Raw genomic sequence first — 18,970 nt, forward strand, 5'->3', positions numbered from 1 at the left:
GGGGGAAGCCCTGAAGCCCTTCTGGATCCCATCTGTGAAAGGCAGCGGCTGAACAAGAGACGCATGAGGTCTCGGTGCTCCAATCCTAAACTCTATCACCCTCTCCCACAGGGAAGCAAACCGACTTGGTAGCACATGGAGCAGAGCAAAAGTGGAGAAGCAGCCTTTGGGGAAGTTCAGGTACTTTGCCAAGATCTGCCTCTGCAGGACACTCAGTGAGACGACAAGGCAGACAAGTCCAAGCTGACCCCAAGAATGAGGGTGGAGACTGACTGAGAAGGCGGGTTATATTCACTGGGCTAAGTGCCACAGGAGAGCAAAATGTATGCACTTTCCCCCTTCTTTCTCATCAGGGAAACATAGGCATCAGACTGGCCCTAAAACAGCTCTCCATATTTTTTTAGGGTAACTAACAGACATGAAGAAATTAGATGTAAGTGGTTTTAGGAAATTATGGGGATGACTTCAAACCCTTGATTTTGAAGGATAATAACCGGGAATGTCTATCTGGAGAAACAACCCAAGAGAAAACAGGCAGATCTTGGATAGAAGGGAAGGTCTGAACCAACCATCAAGCAATAAAAATGCACATTTCCCCACCAGATGCCATCATTTCCCTCCCCTTTCCTCAAAACACATATAAACCATGCATTGCAATGTGCTTCCAGAAAGCACCCAAGCTTCTTGGTCAGTAAAACAATTATTTAGAAAAAGGGAAAGACCTGAATGAATGTAACTTCCCTGTTCTGGTTATTTGTCTAAAGGACTGCTGAGACAGTCTCGAGTTTTATTTGAAAGACTTCCGTAAGGTGACTGAATTAAATGAGATTATCTATGAGAGGTAATGACAGACAGAGCCACACTCCTAACTGAACAACAACACCATCATCTAGGAAAAGTGCCTAGAGCAAGGCTTCGCTCTCTGAATGTTTGGTGTGCTTTCAGAATCCTTTCCTCTGTACCGCCTTGATTATATACTGTGTTGTGCCTCTAAACTTCAACTTCTCTTCCAAGTCTGGAAAACAGGAAGCTTAAAAATTATATAAAAGAAAATATAAGTTCTAATTTAAATTCTAAACTGTAATCAGGTTGAAGAAATTCTGTAGTTTATGTAAGGAGGACCATGTAAGTTCATGCCCATTTACCCTCACAATTTTCTCTACTTTTTCTCATGAATTGTCCCCAACCCACTCCTTTAAAGTAGAAGAAGAAAAAAATACAGGTACACTTCCATAGGCACCACGTTCGATGGGTTCATCACAGCTGTTAACCACCATTAACTCTTTACAATCATCTTCTCACACTTTTGAGTCTAAAATGGCTTCAAGGATCTGTCGCGCGCGCGCGTGTGTGCACTCAGTCGTGTCCGACTCTTTGTGACCCCATGGACCGTAGCCTGCCAGGTTCCTCTGTCCGTGGGATTCTCCAGGCAAGAATACTGGAGTGGGCTGCCATTTCCTTCTCCAGGGGATCTTCCCAAACCAGGGATCAAACCTGCGTCTCCTACACCCATCTCTTGCATTGCAGGTAGCAGATTCTCTACTGCTGAGCTACTGGGAAAGCCCCCTCAAGAATCTGCTAACACTCTGAAAATACTTGTTAAATTTTGTGGCAAGAAGGGGATGGGAAGGAGCAGGTACATTATTCAGTTGCTCTCACTACTTCTTCATGGAGCTTTTTCTAGTGTTCACACTTGAAATGAAGAACATGAACACTATCCAAATATGGAAGAAAGCACCCAAGCTTAAAGAGAGACCTGGGTGGGACTTCCCTGGTGGTCCAGTGGTCTGCGCTCTCAATACAGAGGGCCTGGGTTCAATCCCTGGTCGGGGAACTAGACCCCACATGCTGAAACTAAAGATTCCACATCTTGAAACTAAGACCTAGCGCAGCCAAATAAATTAAATTTAAAGAGAGAGAGAGAGACCTGGGCTGCCCACGGAGCAGCTCCACTCATCAAGGGTAGCAGCCACGGTGCCCTGAGCAAGCAGAGTCAGGGTCTTGACAAGAAAGGGGGAGCCTGACCCTCACAGAGAGAACCTGAGGCTACTATGTTCAGTCTTAACACCAGCTGGAATCCAGCAGGAAGTAAAACCAATGACACATGGTTCTCTGATTATGAAGTAACTACACAGTCAGCTGCTGTTTATATTTGTCTAAAGGCTCCTAAGTAATGTTTCTAACTAGTGACATTCTTCAGGCCAGGAATTCCTAGATCCATGATGTCTAAACGCACCACGCTGGAAAGATTGCTCAGCCCAAACCACTAGCTCTGTACAATCCTACCCTGGTAACAAGCTTCTGCTCCAGAGCCTTAGGCATTAGATCATCTGAGGAGTTAGAAGATATGAGGGGAGTGGGAGGGAGGCTTAAGAGGGAGGGGCCATATGTATACTTTGGCTGAAACCAACCCAACACTGTAAAGCTTATCCTCTAATTAAAAATAAATTAAAAAAGGGGGGGGGCAGAGAATAGTAAGTAAAACAAAAAAGGAAAAAGAAAACCACCAATGGGGCGTATGCAGGGCGGTGCTCAACCCTCCACCAGTACTCAAGGCTTCCCCAGTAGACAGGGACGTGCAGCCAGGGTTTGGAATGACTGGTTCAGACCCTGATCCTGTCACTCCCACAGCAAACAGGCAGTCTGTTCCCAAGGCCAGACCTCTCAGCTGTTTGCCAGAGCTGTAAAGCAAGCATGTACTTGCCTAAGATGAGGGGGTCATTACTTCTCTATCCTTTGAACAGGAAGACGAATGAGCTGCCCTAGCAGAGCTCAGCCAAGGGCTGCGAATGGCTTTCAGAGGGCAACAGTTCAGAGACTCACAGGGATAGCTGGCTTCCCTTGGTGGAGCTGCAGATAGAGCTTCTAGACTTGGGCTGGAGGGTGGACTGAGCTGACAACCATCCAGGGAGACTCCAGTTTCCACCCGGTTAGAAAGTGCTTTAGAAGCTAATACTTCTCTCCACTCGAGTTGATGCAGAAGGTCAACCGTGGAGACCAGATAATCTTGGGGCTGGCCAAAAAGTTCGTCTGGGTTTCTCCATAAGCTTTAATGGAAAAAGAAACTGAAGGACCTTTTTGGCCAACCCGAGGTTATGGTAGCTGGGAGACAGGTGATAAAAGACTTCCCAGGAGGAGGTAAAAAGAGTGTATTTTTGAGGCTTCCTCGGGCATGTTAGATGTAGGCACCATTTCCCTAGCCTGGTCCATCGCAATTTTCTCCAAAGTTTCACACCTCTTACATACACACATTGTTTTAGAATTATCAGGGGATTTCCCCGGTGGACCAGTGGTTAAGAATCTGCCTTTGATGCAGGAGATATGGGCTGGATCCCTGGTCAAGGAACCAAGATAAGATTCCACATGCCTTGGGGCAACTAAGCCACAACCATAAAGAAACCCCCTCTGCTGCAGCAAAGACCTAGCACAGCCAAAAAGAAGAAGAAAAAAAAGTTACCAGGCACATGAAAATATCTGCTTCTAGCTGAAACAGCACTGCCCACTGCCAGTTAGCACACTTGATCCCATCCCCACTGGGCTCACCCGCTGCAATTACGGTAGTAATACACACACTCACGGCTCATTGGACAAGGTGCTGGGGAAACCGTCCCCTTTACTATTTGGTAAAGTCATGTTATATTTTTAACCTCGTGGAGTAATCAGTCAAATCAGACATGACAGCAGGCTTCATGATCTTTCTGTCCTTGTTATTCTTAGCTCAACTTCCGTAACGGAGAAGTTTTTTATGTATCTGCAGGAGTGTTAAACTTTTTATTCCTTCTCGGCAGGAAAGAGTCGGCCCTTCTTGTGTCTTTCATTCTGAATCTTGGGTTTGGGAACGTCACTGGGGGGGAGAATTCACAAATCTTTCATCACCCAGAAGCAGTGAAAAAATACATTGAGAGCTCAGTAATTCAGAATAAAGGTTGAAAGGACACTGTTCAAAATACTGTATGTCCAAGTATAGAGGATCTTAAATAACACAGGGGTTACTGTTTCTTTTATTATTATTACATTTATTCCTTAAGTGAAGCTTCCTAACACTGTGCTAAATGACAGACTACTTCACAATGCACCATAAGAGCCTATATTACTCAAAAAGATGCCCCAACCATCTCTGTAATAGCTCTAAAACTTTTTTCCACAATGCCCTGCTTAATATTAGAAGTCATTAACAGAGGTCATAAATTCTTAAATATGGTGGTTTCAAATTAACGACATGTTGTGTGGCCACGAGTTAAAATATGGACGTAATATCAGTATTACAAAGATCAAACCACAGGAGTAAAATTTAGTGTATATTACTTCTGTCAGTAAATCAGAATTAACATTTCATTTCATAAAATGTTTTAATTTCTAGAGGAAAACCTAATGGGCCAGCACCTCCCTGGTGATACAGAGGATAAGAAGTGGCCTGTCAATGCCAAGGAACACAGGTTTGATCCCTGCTCTGGGAAGACTCCACACGTCATGGAGCAGCCAAGCCCATGCGTCACAACTACTGAGGCAGTGCTTTAGAGCCTGGGACCTGCAACTGCTGAGCCGCTGCACCTACCACTCATGTTCTTCGATAAGAGAAGCCACCACAGTGAGCAGCCCCCGCTTTCCATAACTAGAGAAAAGCCCACGCAGCAACCAAGACCCAGCACAGCCAAAAAATCATAAATAAAAATAATAAAAGATAAAACTGAGTGGGTCAGGTGGTAAATACCAATGTTATCCAAATAGATAAAACACATACCCTTAATGCTATATTATTCTACAGCAGTAGGTCCTTCTCAATGACTGCCTCATCTTTATTTCAAACTAGCAAGCCTGCGGAAGTAATCTGGCATTTATTAACACTTACCTACAGTGAAAGATTAACTGCTACTAGTCACAAAAGCAACATGGAATCCAAAGATTTCCAGCCTCTTCTAAGACAGTTCAGGGTTATGTGCACATAATCTTCTAAGACAATCGCACACCAAACACAGCCCCTGCGGTGCAGCAGGCATGGTCCACGCTGGAGGGGAAGGTTAGTACAGCACACTCACCTTTCTCTTTTTGGCCAACTTGCTGGAGTTTTCTGAGCTTCTCTTCTCAGGATCTGGCTTCTTCCCCGCTGGTGGCTGTTTGTCTTCTGGTTTCTTGGGGCGGCTGCCCTTCCCTGGGGGCTGGGGTATCCGAGACAGGAGGTCGAGAGTGATCTTCACCACCAAGCTTTGTGGCGGCGCCGTGTCCCTGAGTGGGGAGAGCAGCTTGGTGTCTCTCGAAGGCACCGGGGGTTTGTCCTTGCGGCGGTCCTCCTGGACCACCACGGCCAGCCTGCAGCCACTAGTCCTGGCGCCAGCACCGCTGCCGCCGCCGCCACCGCGGACAGGGCCCTGGCTCTGGGTCAGAGGAACGAGCGCAAAGTGCTCGGGGCTCCGGTCCTCTGCTGCCGCGTCCTTCGCGGGCGCCTTCGGGGGGCCGCTGCGGTGCTTCTTCCGGTCGCTGGGGGTGGGCACCGCCGGCTTGGGCTCCCGGCTGTCTGCGGCGCGGGGCCGCCCTTTCGTCTTCACCTTGGGCTTGTCTTTGGAGGGCTGGTCCTTGGAGGCCGGGGGAGGAAGTCCGGGCTCGCTCTCCACCTGCAGGCAGGCGCGCGCATCCGCAGGGGCATCCACGTGCCCGGGGGCGGAAGCCTTGATGGGCTTTTTGGGCTGTTTACTTCCCACGGTTTGCCTCTGGGGGGGCTCCTGCTGGGCAGGGGACTTCTGACAGCTCCTCTTGCTCGTGTGGGGGCCTTCGGAAGGGACCCGGGGGGCTTTGCTGGAGCCTTTGGGGGGAGGCTCTTTGGACTCCGGGCGCTCTTGACCCGCGGTGTTGCCGTCGCCGCCCTTGCCCTTACTGTCCGGGTGTTGGGCCGGGGGCTCCGTGCCACCCGGGGCCTCGGTGGGCACCGCGGGCTGGCTGACTTTGGTCAGCCAGTTGTCCAGCTGCCATTTGTTGGTTGTTGGAGGCTCGGGCTACAAACAAGGAAAAACAGGGTTAACTGAGCAGTAATGATACTGTTCCTCTGGGTTAGTCACCCAGTGCTATAGGACTGTCCCGGGGAGAAGCAGTCACTGCAAACCTAAGAATTCAGGCCCTTTTGATCCCCCTCTAATTACAGATTAAATCCTATAACAATTAACTCTTAAAACAATCTTCCCATTGTTCATGCTGCAGGAATTCCAGCTGCAGCAGACACTGACTAATAATAGACCATGAGATACTGACCAGTGCTGACCACTGTCAACTGCTGAGAAATCTGTGTAATAAAGATTTTGTTTCACTGATAATTACAGTATAATTTAAACAGATTTTTCATTTTGACTTGTGAACTATCCTATCAGGGAATGATAGGAAAGAATGAAGAGCAAAAGGATCCTTTTATCGAGGATTGTCAGAAGAAGGTCAATGAATAAACTAAGTCTTAGTGGCTATGGATGGGTTTCGTGGCTTATCCCTTTTTTTGACATACTCCCATCAAAAATGGGAGAAGGCAATGGTAGCCCACTCTAGTACTCTTGCCTGGGAAACCCCATGGACGGAGGAGCCTGGTAGGCTGCAGCCCATGGGGTCGCGAAGAGTAGGACACGACTGAGCGACTTCACTTTCACTTTTCACTTTCATGCGCTGGAGGAGGAAATGGCAACCCACTCCAGTGTTCTTGCCTGGAGAATCCCAGGGACGGAGAAGCCTGGTGGGCTGCCATCTATGGGGTCACACACAGTTGGACACGACTGACACGACTTAGCAGCAGCAGCAATCAAAAATGACTTTCTTCAAGACTTGATTTCATTTCTCAATGTACTTAAAAACACTAACACATGACAGTTTATCACAGATATACTGTCTTCTGAATTTCAAATTTTACTTCTGGGTGAAAAGAACTAAGTGAGGTCACATTAGTCAACCATGACTTCCCCCTTGAATTCTTTAAATCAAACAGGAAGCCTCTTGTTACAGGTAGTCTGGTCTGAACTAGCACCTGTTTTTCTAAGAAACACAGGGAGGCCCCAGAGCACACAAGGGAGAGCAGTGAGATTATACTGATTACCTGTGCAACTCACTAGGAGAATAAACACAAGTCCCGGGCTCCTCCTGTTATCCCAACAGCAGATATCTTGTTGAAATCTTTGCTGCTGACTATTGGTGCATCACATTCTCTCTCTCCCCAACTGGGCTATTAGATCTCATTAAAGGAATGATAAGGACGTCTTTATCTCCAAATTCTACTTTTATGTCTTTCACACAGTGGTGAACGTGAGATATTTATTTCGGCACTTCTATTGGTACCTTGGGGCTTCCTGGGTAGCTCGAATGGTAAAGAATCTGCCTGCAATGCGGGAGACCTGGGTTCGATCCCTGGGTTGGGAAGATCCCATAGAGAAGGGAATGGCAACCCACTCCAGTATTCTTGTCTAGAGAATTCCATGGACATTGGTATATTACTGTACCTATAAATTTTATGTTCTTTGGGAAAATATTCATGTGTTAACAGAGTAACTAATGATTACTTTCTTTTTAAAGGGCAGTGTATCACTGGCATGCTGCATGTTTTTTCTTAAGATCCATTCTGACAGATGGGTTTGTATGAATGACTAAATTATTTCCACAACACTCCAGGAAGTTAATTGAAAGATATCTCACGTGGGATTTAACTGATTATATTATGGATAAGGCGATCACTCCAGTAAGTGGATGATATTTTATAGGGAAGACTGCTGCTAACGATTTTCCCAAGTGGGATATCCCAAAGGATTCAACTAAAAAAAAAAAAAAAATCCCATTCAAACTTAATATGCCTAAGATATGCAGATATAATATAAACGCTTTGGGGCCAGCAAAAAATTTTAGGGAATAAACTGGTCAGGTGGCTAGTTTGGGCTTAGTATAATGGTAGTAAAACAGAACTTAGAGGAACTCTAAGGGAAGAGGGCTACAGAATTTCCTTGTTGTTTTCCTGCTTAAGACAATGTATCTTCTCTGTATCTCCCTCCACTTATACCAACTCTATCCCCCATGCTCTCATCTGAATTTCAGAGCAAGGAGGGAGGGAAGAAAGAAGAGCTACCCTAACAAAGTCCCACATGATTTAAAACTGCACTCAATATTCTAACAAGACAGGATGGTTGTTTAGGGTAGAGAAAAGATTCACACCCAGTGTCTACTTGTCAGACACTATTTCTTGCAAAGACTTGAGGGGGTGGTAGTTCTAACCCACTGGGAGGGAGCCAAATCCTTCAAAACTGTTTCTCAGGAAAGGTACAGGGACCCCTCATCAGGGCTTTGCTGACAACCCCACCACAGCCACGGACCCTCTTGCTCTCTAGAGGAGTGCTTATCCATGAACCAAAAGGGGAGGTCATTCCTGGTATAAATAACATCTGCTCCCCTCCCCAACCCCAAACAAGGCAGTTTAAGATACACTTAGTAGTCCCTAAAGGAATGTCCTGGATACAGAAATAAAACACATTTTCTTCCACTGCAGTCCTAAAAATGGCCAGAAGGGAGGCCTATGCCCCAATTGCAGGGCAGAACTGAGTATGTCCAGGCAAGGGGAAAGGGTAGGGGTGATCCTTTTTGTATACTTACTATGACCACCTGAAATGGACAGAATTCCTTTAAGGCTAGATATTATTTGAGTGCTGAGATGCAAGAAAGTTTTACATAAGGGACTGATGAAAACTAGACAGGATCAAGGTTTGGACTTTTGTTTTTCTCAGCCTTTCCTCATGCCCTACCCCCAATCTCCTAGGGCTGGATCAACCCAAATACTGCACAGAGGAGGTGCAAAAACATATGAGCCTTTTAATAAACGTCTGACTGTATGTCTCTTTACTTCTCACTTCTCAATATGCAAATTCCATTTATTTTAGGATGAATTATTCTGAAAGAAAAGCTCTGAGCTATGCACAGCATATATCCACTGTTTTTGTAAAACAACATAGTTGTTGTGAGGGAGTACAACTCCAAGACTCAGAAGGAAAAAAACAACAACAGAGAGAAGTGGCATGGTGCTGTAAAAATAAAAGGCTTCCTAGTTAAATGGCTATGGGTTTCAATCTTAGTGCTAATACTTCCTTACAGGTGAAAAGAAAACTCCCAACCTTCTAGGGTTCATGGTTACATCACATAATTTATGAAGAAAGTATCAAGAGCTTAGCAGATAATCAACCATGGTAGTTTAATACCAAAGCATTGGATTACAAAGAATTAGATTAGAAAACTAAGCAGATGCTTGAATAACTGAGAAGAGAAGTCATTTTCCCCCTGAACTTTACTTAAGCAGTAAAAGGTCGATGCGTCCCATATATTCTGAAAAGCTGAGGTTTACTTGCTGACTCACTATAAAGCTGAGACTCAAAATGGCTTTCTCCCAAGTTCACCACCAGCCCATTGGCACACATGTAACATTTCCTATCTCATAAGATCACTGGACTACTTCGCCAAATGAATTTTAAATGGAGACTTTTAAGAAGCGAACTTCTCAGCATTAAAAATAAAACATAGAGTGAAAAAGTTAAAACTAGTAACTACGGGCTATTATGGAATTCATGTAGTGCGCGACTAACTCAGTTTTACAATAATGCAGGTATTTATTTTAAAAGGAAAGAAAGGTTGTTAAGTAACTTTGGGGGAAATTAAAGGTTTAAAACCTAGACAAAGACAAAAACAGGTCTGAGGAAGCCAAGCCTTGGTATGTAACCAACAAAACCATACTGAAGTCTAAGTTTGCACAGTAACAGAACTGTAAAATATGAGCCTATTTAGGAACGCGATTTTTAAAAAAGTAAAGTAGAATGGGAACATCATTTTCCATCGAAGAGTCTCTAAATCTATTCTATTCAATAACCTCTTGAGCAGCAAGATACAACCATTGAGTTGGCCGGAAAGTGTGTTCAGATTTTTCCATCAGGTGGTACAGAAAAATCGAACTGAACTTTTAGGCCAACCCAATGTTTCATTAATACAAATGCCACATTAAATTTTTCTTCCGAGTTTCAATTATTCAGCCAAATCTGTGCAATTTCCATTTTATTTGAATCGAACTTTATGATTTAATTGGATTCTCTTGTTTATCACAGTAACCAAACAAGCATGCAGATTTTCCTCGTGAATAAGGTGAGACCTAAAGCAAAGACATTATGAACAGTAACCTGAACAAGCACATAGTTTCCCTGTAAGAGAATATTCAGTATTTTTCCCCTGGGGCATAGGAAAATTACTTCAACAGCAACTAGTGTCTCAGTAGAGAAGAGCCCCCAGAAATACATAGAGTAGCTTCTAAAATCTGAAAGGTACTTCAAGTGCAACTAATGCTGATCCATGTTTATTCACTCCAAAAATATTTACTGAGCACTTAACCATATAAACTGACATAAACTCTGACATAAACTCATATCTAACAACAACAACAAAATGATACTCAGTTACTTCCTCACCCTCCCTCGCCCTCAGACAGTGCTTCAGGCAGGACACCATCTCCAGGTGCATTTCCTTAATGCACTAATTCAGTGGCCTTGTTTTCTTAACAGCAGAGACAAATACTGAAAACTTCTACACTTTTTTAATCAGAAAGTCTCATTTCCTGGGATTCCTACCTGAAATACACAGGATACTTTTCTCTATACAAGTGGGTCTGGGTCACTAACAATGCCTTCCCTTGCAAACATTTTTCACTGCTCCACTAAGTTTAGAAGAAGACTGGGCAGCTCTGTTAATTGTTACTACGTTTCTTGTACTCAGCAATCCAGTAAATAGCATATATCCTCCAGATAAATTTAGTGCCTGAGATTTTCAGTCTCCTTTGTTTATCTTTACAATACCTCCGAGGGTGGCGGATAGGCAACTTGGGGCAGAGGGACCAAGAAAGACGGGTCTGGGCTCTGGCAAAACTACTTTGCCGTCCATTTAATGCACAGGCTTTTAGTGATTCAAAAATAGAACCTCTGATGGCTTCTTTCTAGTTCACTGTTCCTGCCCTTTGCTAAAACAGGCTGTCTCCTTTTGATTGAATTCATGCATTCCTGAAATTTCAAAACGCTTTCTCATTAATATGAAAATAGCTGCCTACTGAAAACAGAGTCTTCGGTTCTCAAAAGAAGGGAAAAGAAAAGGGGGTGTATACGTTCTCAATGAATTGCTTTTCAGAACGGCTCTGGCAGCCACAAGGAAGGGACCCATCCTTTTCAACAGGAGGGAGAAGACCTCGCCCCCCAAGCTCCAGCACCAGATGCCTGGTGAGCAAGTAAACACAAACAGCCGACTGCGCGAGGCAGGAAAGCGCCGCCCCGGGATGGGACGGGGCGGCACCCGGCTTCCAGCCCCGAGGTCGACGGCGCCCCCGGTACCTCGGGAGCCGGGGCTTCTCGGGGTTCGTTCTCCTCGCTGTCACTGGAGCTGCTCTCACTCTCCGAGTCCGAGGAGCTGTCGGAGTCGCTGGTGCTCTCCGACTCGGCGCTGCTGGAATGTGCGGAGGCCACGGCTGCTGGCAGCGCCGGCGGAGCGCTGCGGGGAAGCGACAGAGGCAATCAGAGACCCAGGCGAGGAAGATTCCTTCCCTCCTTACTCACTCCGCTCTTTGCCCGCTCTTCTGCTACTCGAAAGAACAAGAGAACCTTGCAGGTCCTCCTCCTGTGTAGCACACGGAACAATGCTCCATGTTATGTGGCAGCGTGGGTGGCAGAGGAGTCTGGGGGAGAATGGATACATGTATATGTATGGCTGGGTCCCTTTGCTGGCCACCTGAAACTGTCACAACATTTATTGGCTATATCCCAATACAACATAAAAAGTTTTTTTTTGATTTTTAAAAGTTAAAAAATAAAACCCAACATAATAAAAACTAAGTGAAAGTCGCTCCAGTCGGACTCTTTACGACCCCGTGGACTAGACAGTCCATGGAATTCTCCAGGCCAGAATACTGGAGTAGGGGTAGCCTATCCCTTTCTCCAATGGATCTTCCTGACCCAGGAATCCAACTGGGGTCTCCTGCATTGCAGACAGGATTCTTTACCAAGTGAGCTATGAGGGAAGCCTTAACAAAAACTAATGCTCTATCAAAAAAAAAAAAAAAGGGTAACCAACAAAGACCTACTGTGTAGCACATGGAAATCTGCTCAATGTTATGTGGCAGCCTGGATGGGAGCAGAGTTTGGGGGAGAATGGATACACGTACATGTATGGCTGAGTCCCTCTGCTGTCCACCTGAAACTATCACAACTGTTAATCAGCTATACCCCAATACAAAGTAAAAAGTTGAAAAGAAAAAAGATTACCTTGCAATACCACAAGGCATGACCATGATATCCAATTGAGAGCAAGGCCTATCCATGGTGGCACAAAAATCAATGAAAACCCTTGAAACAGCTTACCAGATAATTGCCTAACAAAAGCCTGGGGGATTTTTCTGAAGAACACTGCGAGCTATGTAAACTGCAAGATGCCAGCTGCTCCAGATCAGGTGTTGACAAACCATGGCCTGAGCTGGCTGCCTGCTTTTCTAAATAAAGTTTTATTGGAATACATCCACACCCCTTATTTTCTGCATCGTCCGGGTCTGCTTCTGTACTACAAAAGCAGAGCTGAGGAGTTGCAGCACAGGCTTTATGGCCTACAAAGCCTAAAACCTTGACTTTCTGATCTTTTAAGTTTGCTGAGGCCTGCAATATAAAACCCCAAAAAGTTGACTTATAAAAGAACAGCCAATCCATTGAAGTGTCCCTGCATTTTCGATATGAGAACCAACTACAGAGTAGCCAGAGGCTGCTGAATACAAATGGGGTTCCTTTGGAAACTGATAATCCACTCACACTTCTTGGGCAGATGATAAAATGGGCCTTCTTTATGAGAGGTCTAGGATCATCCCCAAATATCAGCTGAATATCAGAGAATAACAATTGCTAAGTTTTCAGAACAGGGCAAAAACTCTAGGCCTCTGAGAAAACATAGTGATCACACTGCTGGACACACAAAGAATGGCAAAGCATATCTTAAAGCCTTGCCCCGGATGGAATTAGCCAAAGCAGTTAACAACTACAATTGTGAAAGCCTCCAAATCTACCCAAAACATTTTCAAAATAACCAATGTATTAAATAACTATATTAGAATAATGAATATTAGACAGTAATAAAATCACTAGTTGAGGCGATTTTTAAACAAACACTATATAAAAACAGAATTTTCTCATATCAAATTTATAGTAGCTGAAGAGCTTAAGCCAGTGAGAGTCAGAAAGAGATACACTTTCAATATTATTCCTGTCTCTAATGTATCCTCCACTTTGCGGGGATCATTTTTTCCCTCTTTTTTCCCCCTCCTCCACTCCTATGACAAAGTTAGGTTACTTTGTCATATTTTCTAAGTCGTTACAAGCCACGAGAAATGACTGAACAAAATGAGCTATAAATAAGCAGAGTTTATGAATCCTTATGATCTCACATAATTAAGTGACCTTCCCCCACATTAATAGGAAACCTAGCTGGATGAGAGGTTTTCAGCAGTGAGCTTGTCTCAGAATGGATGACCACCTCTCAAGGGACTAAAACAGCTACAGGGTAATTGAACTCTCTGTCCATGGAGGACAGGTACTGGCATATTAAATCATTAAATTCAATGCCAGAGGAGATGGTAAATAAAGGTAGTTCAGAAAATTTCCATTTTCAGCAATGAAAGCATTACATTTTCTAAAATATGGTTAGCTGTTTACAAAGTGAAAAGGGTGCCCTTTTCTGTTACACTAAAATGTACTTCAGTTCATCTCTAAAAAGCACCTAAAGCAATTGGAAAATCGACACAACTGCGAAGACAGGGACTATGGAAAACAACTTCTAGAAATAATTCGGCTTTAGTTTTGACATAGTAAACCTGTCCCTTTCATAAAAACACTGGGCTCTTCAATATAACTTCTCAAATGCTGGTTACATAATACTGATGGAAGTGATTGAAGCTTATTTTAAAGGCTCAAATTTTAAACATACAAAGCCAACTAAAGATTCAGGTGGACACAGGGACTCTTTCTCTTTTATAAACAACCTCTCTAGGGCTGACTTAAGCTTCCACAATATTAAACAGGTCCTTTCTTTTACCTGTGATCTTCCGTCTCCTCCCATGAAGACGCTATGAAAGCACTAAATAAGACTAATTTCCCCATTTGGTAGAAAAAACATTCTGCTTAGACGGGAGAAACCAGAACACAGTACCTTGGAGGTGCAGGTGCGAAAGGAGGCTTCTCTGAGGTCTAGGCATTCACAGTAAGGGGAAGGAGGACCAGGAAAAGAACAAAAAAACAGGGTAAGTGGCTCAGAAATACTGAGGATTAAAGGATTCTTGGTATTATGCGGTGTACAGAACTTACTTGATCACTGTCACTGTCCTCACTGTCACTGAGCTGAAGGTCATCTTTGAGCATGCTAGAACAGGCAGGGGCAGAAATATTGCAGAATTTAAAATAATGTCTAAAAACTTTTTTTTTCACATATAAACAGAAAAAAACTGCTTAAAGAGACAAGAGGGGGGTGGGACAGGTATAACTTTTCTTTATTCACCAAATGCTTTATTTTCCTGGAAATGTTAAGTTTTACAATTTAAACACAGAAACTTGTTCAGTCCAAGCTCCTTATCATTTCAAAGCTGAATGTTTCACACATTCAGAGCATTAAAAGCAGAACTACAAGTTCTACAAGGGGTTTGTTGCCAGCCCTGAGACTTAAGTTCCCAGGTCCACACAGAGAAAACAATGACAAAAACAGTGCCAGACACTTAAAGAGTACTATTATTAATTTAATACTTATGTATTATATTAATAATACTTATTAAATAAATTATTAGATAAAATAATATTAATTTAAAAGTACTATATTAATTTAATACTTATGTTATTTTAATAATACTTATTAAATAAATTATTAAAATACTATTGTTAATTTAAAAGTACTATATTAATTTAATAAATACATAATAAGATGTATGAAGCTTATTGAGGCAACTGTCACCAAACAGTTACGTTACATCTTTGTCCAAAAGACATTATTAACATTGAACTTTTTCACACTCACACAAACCTCTTCTTCTGTCTGCGTGAACAATGATCAATGGACAACGCAGTAGTAATGCAAATAGTATTGTTGTCTAAAAAATGATTAACCTTACTGCTATCATTCAGGTAGAAATATGAAAGAAACTCAGTTCATGTCCTCAAAGTTATATTAAGACTTATCTCTAGGCATTCAGTTTATGATGAACCTAAATATTAAAGGCAAACATTTTCCAATCTGTACATGTTTACTCCGATCTTAGCCCCTTCCCTACCCCTCCTCTTCTTTACCTTCTTCCACGGAGATATCCAACGTCAAAGGAATAGATCAGTAATTGTTCCCTCCCACCTCCCCAAAATTTACAAGCATGACTATTTGAGGAAATGTTGTAAGTGAAACTGGGGGAAAAAATATGAGTATTAGTGATGTTCCAAAATGCAAATTATATATCCTTCAGTACTTCTAAAAATACCTCTTCAATATTCTGACCAACAATTTTTATTGCAAACTCATTGTTCAGTAGCTAACCTGCCACTGAAGTAAGCAGGCACTATTTTGGGGGGAATCTATGGTAAAAAAAAATCACTTTATTTTCTAATGAAAGTAAAGGATAAAACTTGGCTCTTTCAAAATAACCGCCTATGTGCAAAGTCATAATTCTGCCAAGGACTTATTTTCACCAACAAATGCACTAAAAAACATCTTGTGATAAGTTTCTTCACAAAAAACGAAAACCGTTCGCCACTTGTAAATGTAGACCTTGCTCAATATTTATCTGTGTGTGCTCAGTCATGTCTGACTCTTTGCAATGCTTCAGACTGTAGCCCACTAGGTTCCTCTGTCCATGAGTTTCTCCAGGCAAGAATACTGAAGTAGGTTGCTATTTCCTCCTCCAGGGGATCTTCCAGACTCGGGGATTGAACCTGAGTCTTCTGCATCTCCTGCCACCTGGGAAGCCCAACATTTACCAAGTAGAAGCTAAATTCCTATTTTAGCAAGGCAAGAAGACACAGCCTTCAGATGTAGAACTTGGCAGCAGCAATCATAATGATGTACAAGAAAAAGTCATTCAACAGGTTTACTGCTTTAAAAACAGCCTGGCGGGGATATATGCAAGCAGAAGATAAAAGATATATCTTTGTGTAAAGCAACTATCCTTCAATAAAAAAAAATAGTAAATTAAAAAAAAATTGGAAGAAATGTTAGATATAATACAATTAGGGGGAAAAAAAACCTGGCAAAGTATATTCAATATAAACCAGCAACAACAAAACCACAGTAAATGGACCTCTTTGTTTCCCAGTCATTGGGTTTGTTTTGTATAAAGCTGATTTGCCTTAATTTCCTGAAACATCAATGATCATGTAATCCAACCACACTTCCTGTTGCAAGCAGAGGACTAACTAAAAACTTTGCTTGCTTAGCTACTGAATGCCAAGCTTCTGTGCACATATACTCTCAAGTCAGAAAGTATATAAGATACTGTATGTTCAGTAACTCAGAAGGTATGTGTTCTGACTTTTACTCTACTTGCTCTGAGGGAATAAAAAGGGACTTTAAAAATGCCGTCCTAGATCCTTCTTCCCTTCAGAGCATTAGGTAGGAAGATGATAACAAAATAGGCCTGCAGGTTATTCAAGACCAAAAGGGCTGATCGATAGTGACCTGTAAAAAAGACTGCTAAAGATATCTCCAAAGTATTAACTCAAAAAAAAAAAAAAAGAGAGAGAGAGAAGAAACCAACAAGGTCAGACAAAACCAAACATTTATGTAGGACGTACTAAGGATTTACACGTGGTATTAGGTTGGCCAAAAAGTTCCTTTGGGTTGTCCATGCCATCTTACAGGAAAACCTGAACAAACTTAATGGCCAATCCAACATTTCATTTAATTGAAATTCATGGGCATCATTTATTTGACACAAGGGTCAGCAGACATAGTGTATTATGTCTCGCAACTCAGCCAACAGTAGCCACAGAATCTTCCAGAAACCAAGGTTTATTCTATCATTAGTGATGGGTAGCTAAATATAAATCAGTAGTGGGGAAAGAGATATTTTCTCAAGTTTTGGATGACAAACATATTGTATCTCTAATAAGAAAAAAGATTACTTACAAAACATGACTAAGTTTTGTTAATATAGAAAATTAAACATCAACGCCATTATAATTTTTTTAAAAAAGAATCTATATAGTTGGGAAAAAATGTAACTTGAGGGCAGGTAAAGGTGTTATGTTTAAAGTGATCAGTTGCTAAACTCCCCTACTTGTGCCACAAATATCTGAATTTGAGGCCACGTGTATCACTAAATTACTATACCAGTTACATTACATGATCTTCATATAAGATAAATTACTATACAATGCTTCATATACTATGCTCTATTGATATACGCAACAGACTGGTCTTTGAATGTCAAGATGACAAGTTACAGCACATCTGGGTGAGCACTTTCGCATCGACTAGAAGAGAAGCAAACCTCTTAGATCTAGTCTCCTTCATACCAATAAAACCTGAGTTGAGAAACTTAAGACCCGAGGGCCATACTGAACTGTAAGCTTTGCTGAGGTAGGATCAAGTCATTTTCGCCTTCTTATTTTATCTAGAACTTGGCAGGTAGCCTAAGAAACTGCCTGAATGAACAGCATCCCTTATGCTGATTAAGTAACAGTACCACATAGCTGTGCCCTTTCTGTGATCTGAACTTGCACTGATTTTATGCACAACTGGAGAAGGAAATGGCAGCCCACTCCAGTATTCTTGCCTGGAAAATCCCATGGACAGTGGAGCCTGGTAGGCTACCGTCCATGGGGTCGCAAAGAGTCGGACACGACTGAGCAACTTCACTTCACTTTATGCACAACCCCATGGGCTGGCTCTGATCACTCCCTCACATCCTAATAGATAAGGAAACAGCTCAGAATAGCCACCTAACTTGCCTAAGATCATGAAGTTGGTTATATGCTGGAGCTGGCATGCAAAAGCCATTTCATTGGATACCATCTCCTAGCTCTGGCCAACATAGGACAATGGTTAAAAAACCTAACTGAGGGAATGAAAACTAACTGCCAGAAGCCACTGGAGAAAGACTCTGGTTTAAAAGAAAGCAAGAACTATACTGCTGGAGTAAAATGAATACACTATTCTCCTCCTGCTTTCAATCTTTCCCAGCATCAGGGTCTTTTCAAATGAGTCAGTTCTTCGCATCAGGTGGCCAAAGTATTGGAGTTTCAGCTTCAGCATCAGTCCTTCCAATGAATATTCAGGACTGATTTCCTTTAGGATGGACTAGTTTACATACTATTTAAACTGGTCAAATAACGAATTTCATTTCCAAACTCCAAGGGAAAAAAAAAAAAGTTATTTCAAAGCATATGGAACCATATGGCCAGACCCGGCACTGTTCAAAAGAAAGCAAATGCTCAGGTAAAGCAACTCTTTGAACTACCATGTAGGTTTAACCACATTTTACATGATCGGTTTCGTAAACTTCTTACTGAAGGGTTACAAACAATCCTCAAACCCCTTTGTACAAATGCATTCTTCAGACAGCTGTTTTGCAAAGCTGAAAGAGCTGCATACAGGTTCCAGCAGGCATGCTTCAGCAGCTCAGAGCCCCTATGGTTACTATGTGAAGACACACCAGACAAGCCTTTATTCTTTTACCATCCCTTAGTACTAGGCTTACCCAAAGCTTCAACTGCCAATATGCTGTAACATCTTAATTCAGAACCCCAAACTCTTTCAATACCCTGATTTCTTGGCTTAACATTTCCTATGATCAGGCCATACCTTTGATTTTGGAAAACAGCAAGTGGAGGCAAGCTCAAAGTAGTTGCTTGGGATTAATAAGTCACAACCCTGGCATTAGGTGTGTCCGCAAAGGCAAATGAAGTGATATGTACTTTTCAGAAACCACTAATGA

At 42.5% G+C, this 18,970-nt stretch overlaps 1 protein-coding gene across 40 annotated transcripts in view; it reads right to left on the reverse strand.

Moving 5' to 3' along the window:
• AFF1 (ALF transcription elongation factor 1) overlaps window positions 1-18,970 on the reverse strand; it is a 198,940-nt gene that overhangs the window by 21,634 nt on the left and 158,336 nt on the right. For all 40 annotated transcript variants that reach the window (XM_081580924.1, XM_081581046.1, XM_081580912.1 and 37 more), the window contains 4 exons: window positions 14,367-14,421; window positions 14,212-14,249; window positions 11,361-11,517; window positions 5,037-5,987 (listed from right to left, as the gene is read on the reverse strand). In XM_081580924.1, the coding sequence (XP_081437050.1) occupies window positions 5,037-5,987; window positions 11,361-11,517; window positions 14,212-14,249; window positions 14,367-14,421 (1,201 nt within the window). The remainder of the gene's footprint in view (window positions 1-5,036; window positions 5,988-11,360; window positions 11,518-14,211; window positions 14,250-14,366; window positions 14,422-18,970) is intronic.

This window comes from Giraffa tippelskirchi, chromosome 1, assembly GCF_054371585.1.
Source record: "Giraffa tippelskirchi isolate mGirTip1 chromosome 1, T2T-mGirTip1v1.2.pri, whole genome shotgun sequence".
In the NCBI taxonomy this organism is placed as follows: Eukaryota; Metazoa; Chordata; class Mammalia; order Artiodactyla; family Giraffidae; genus Giraffa; species Giraffa tippelskirchi.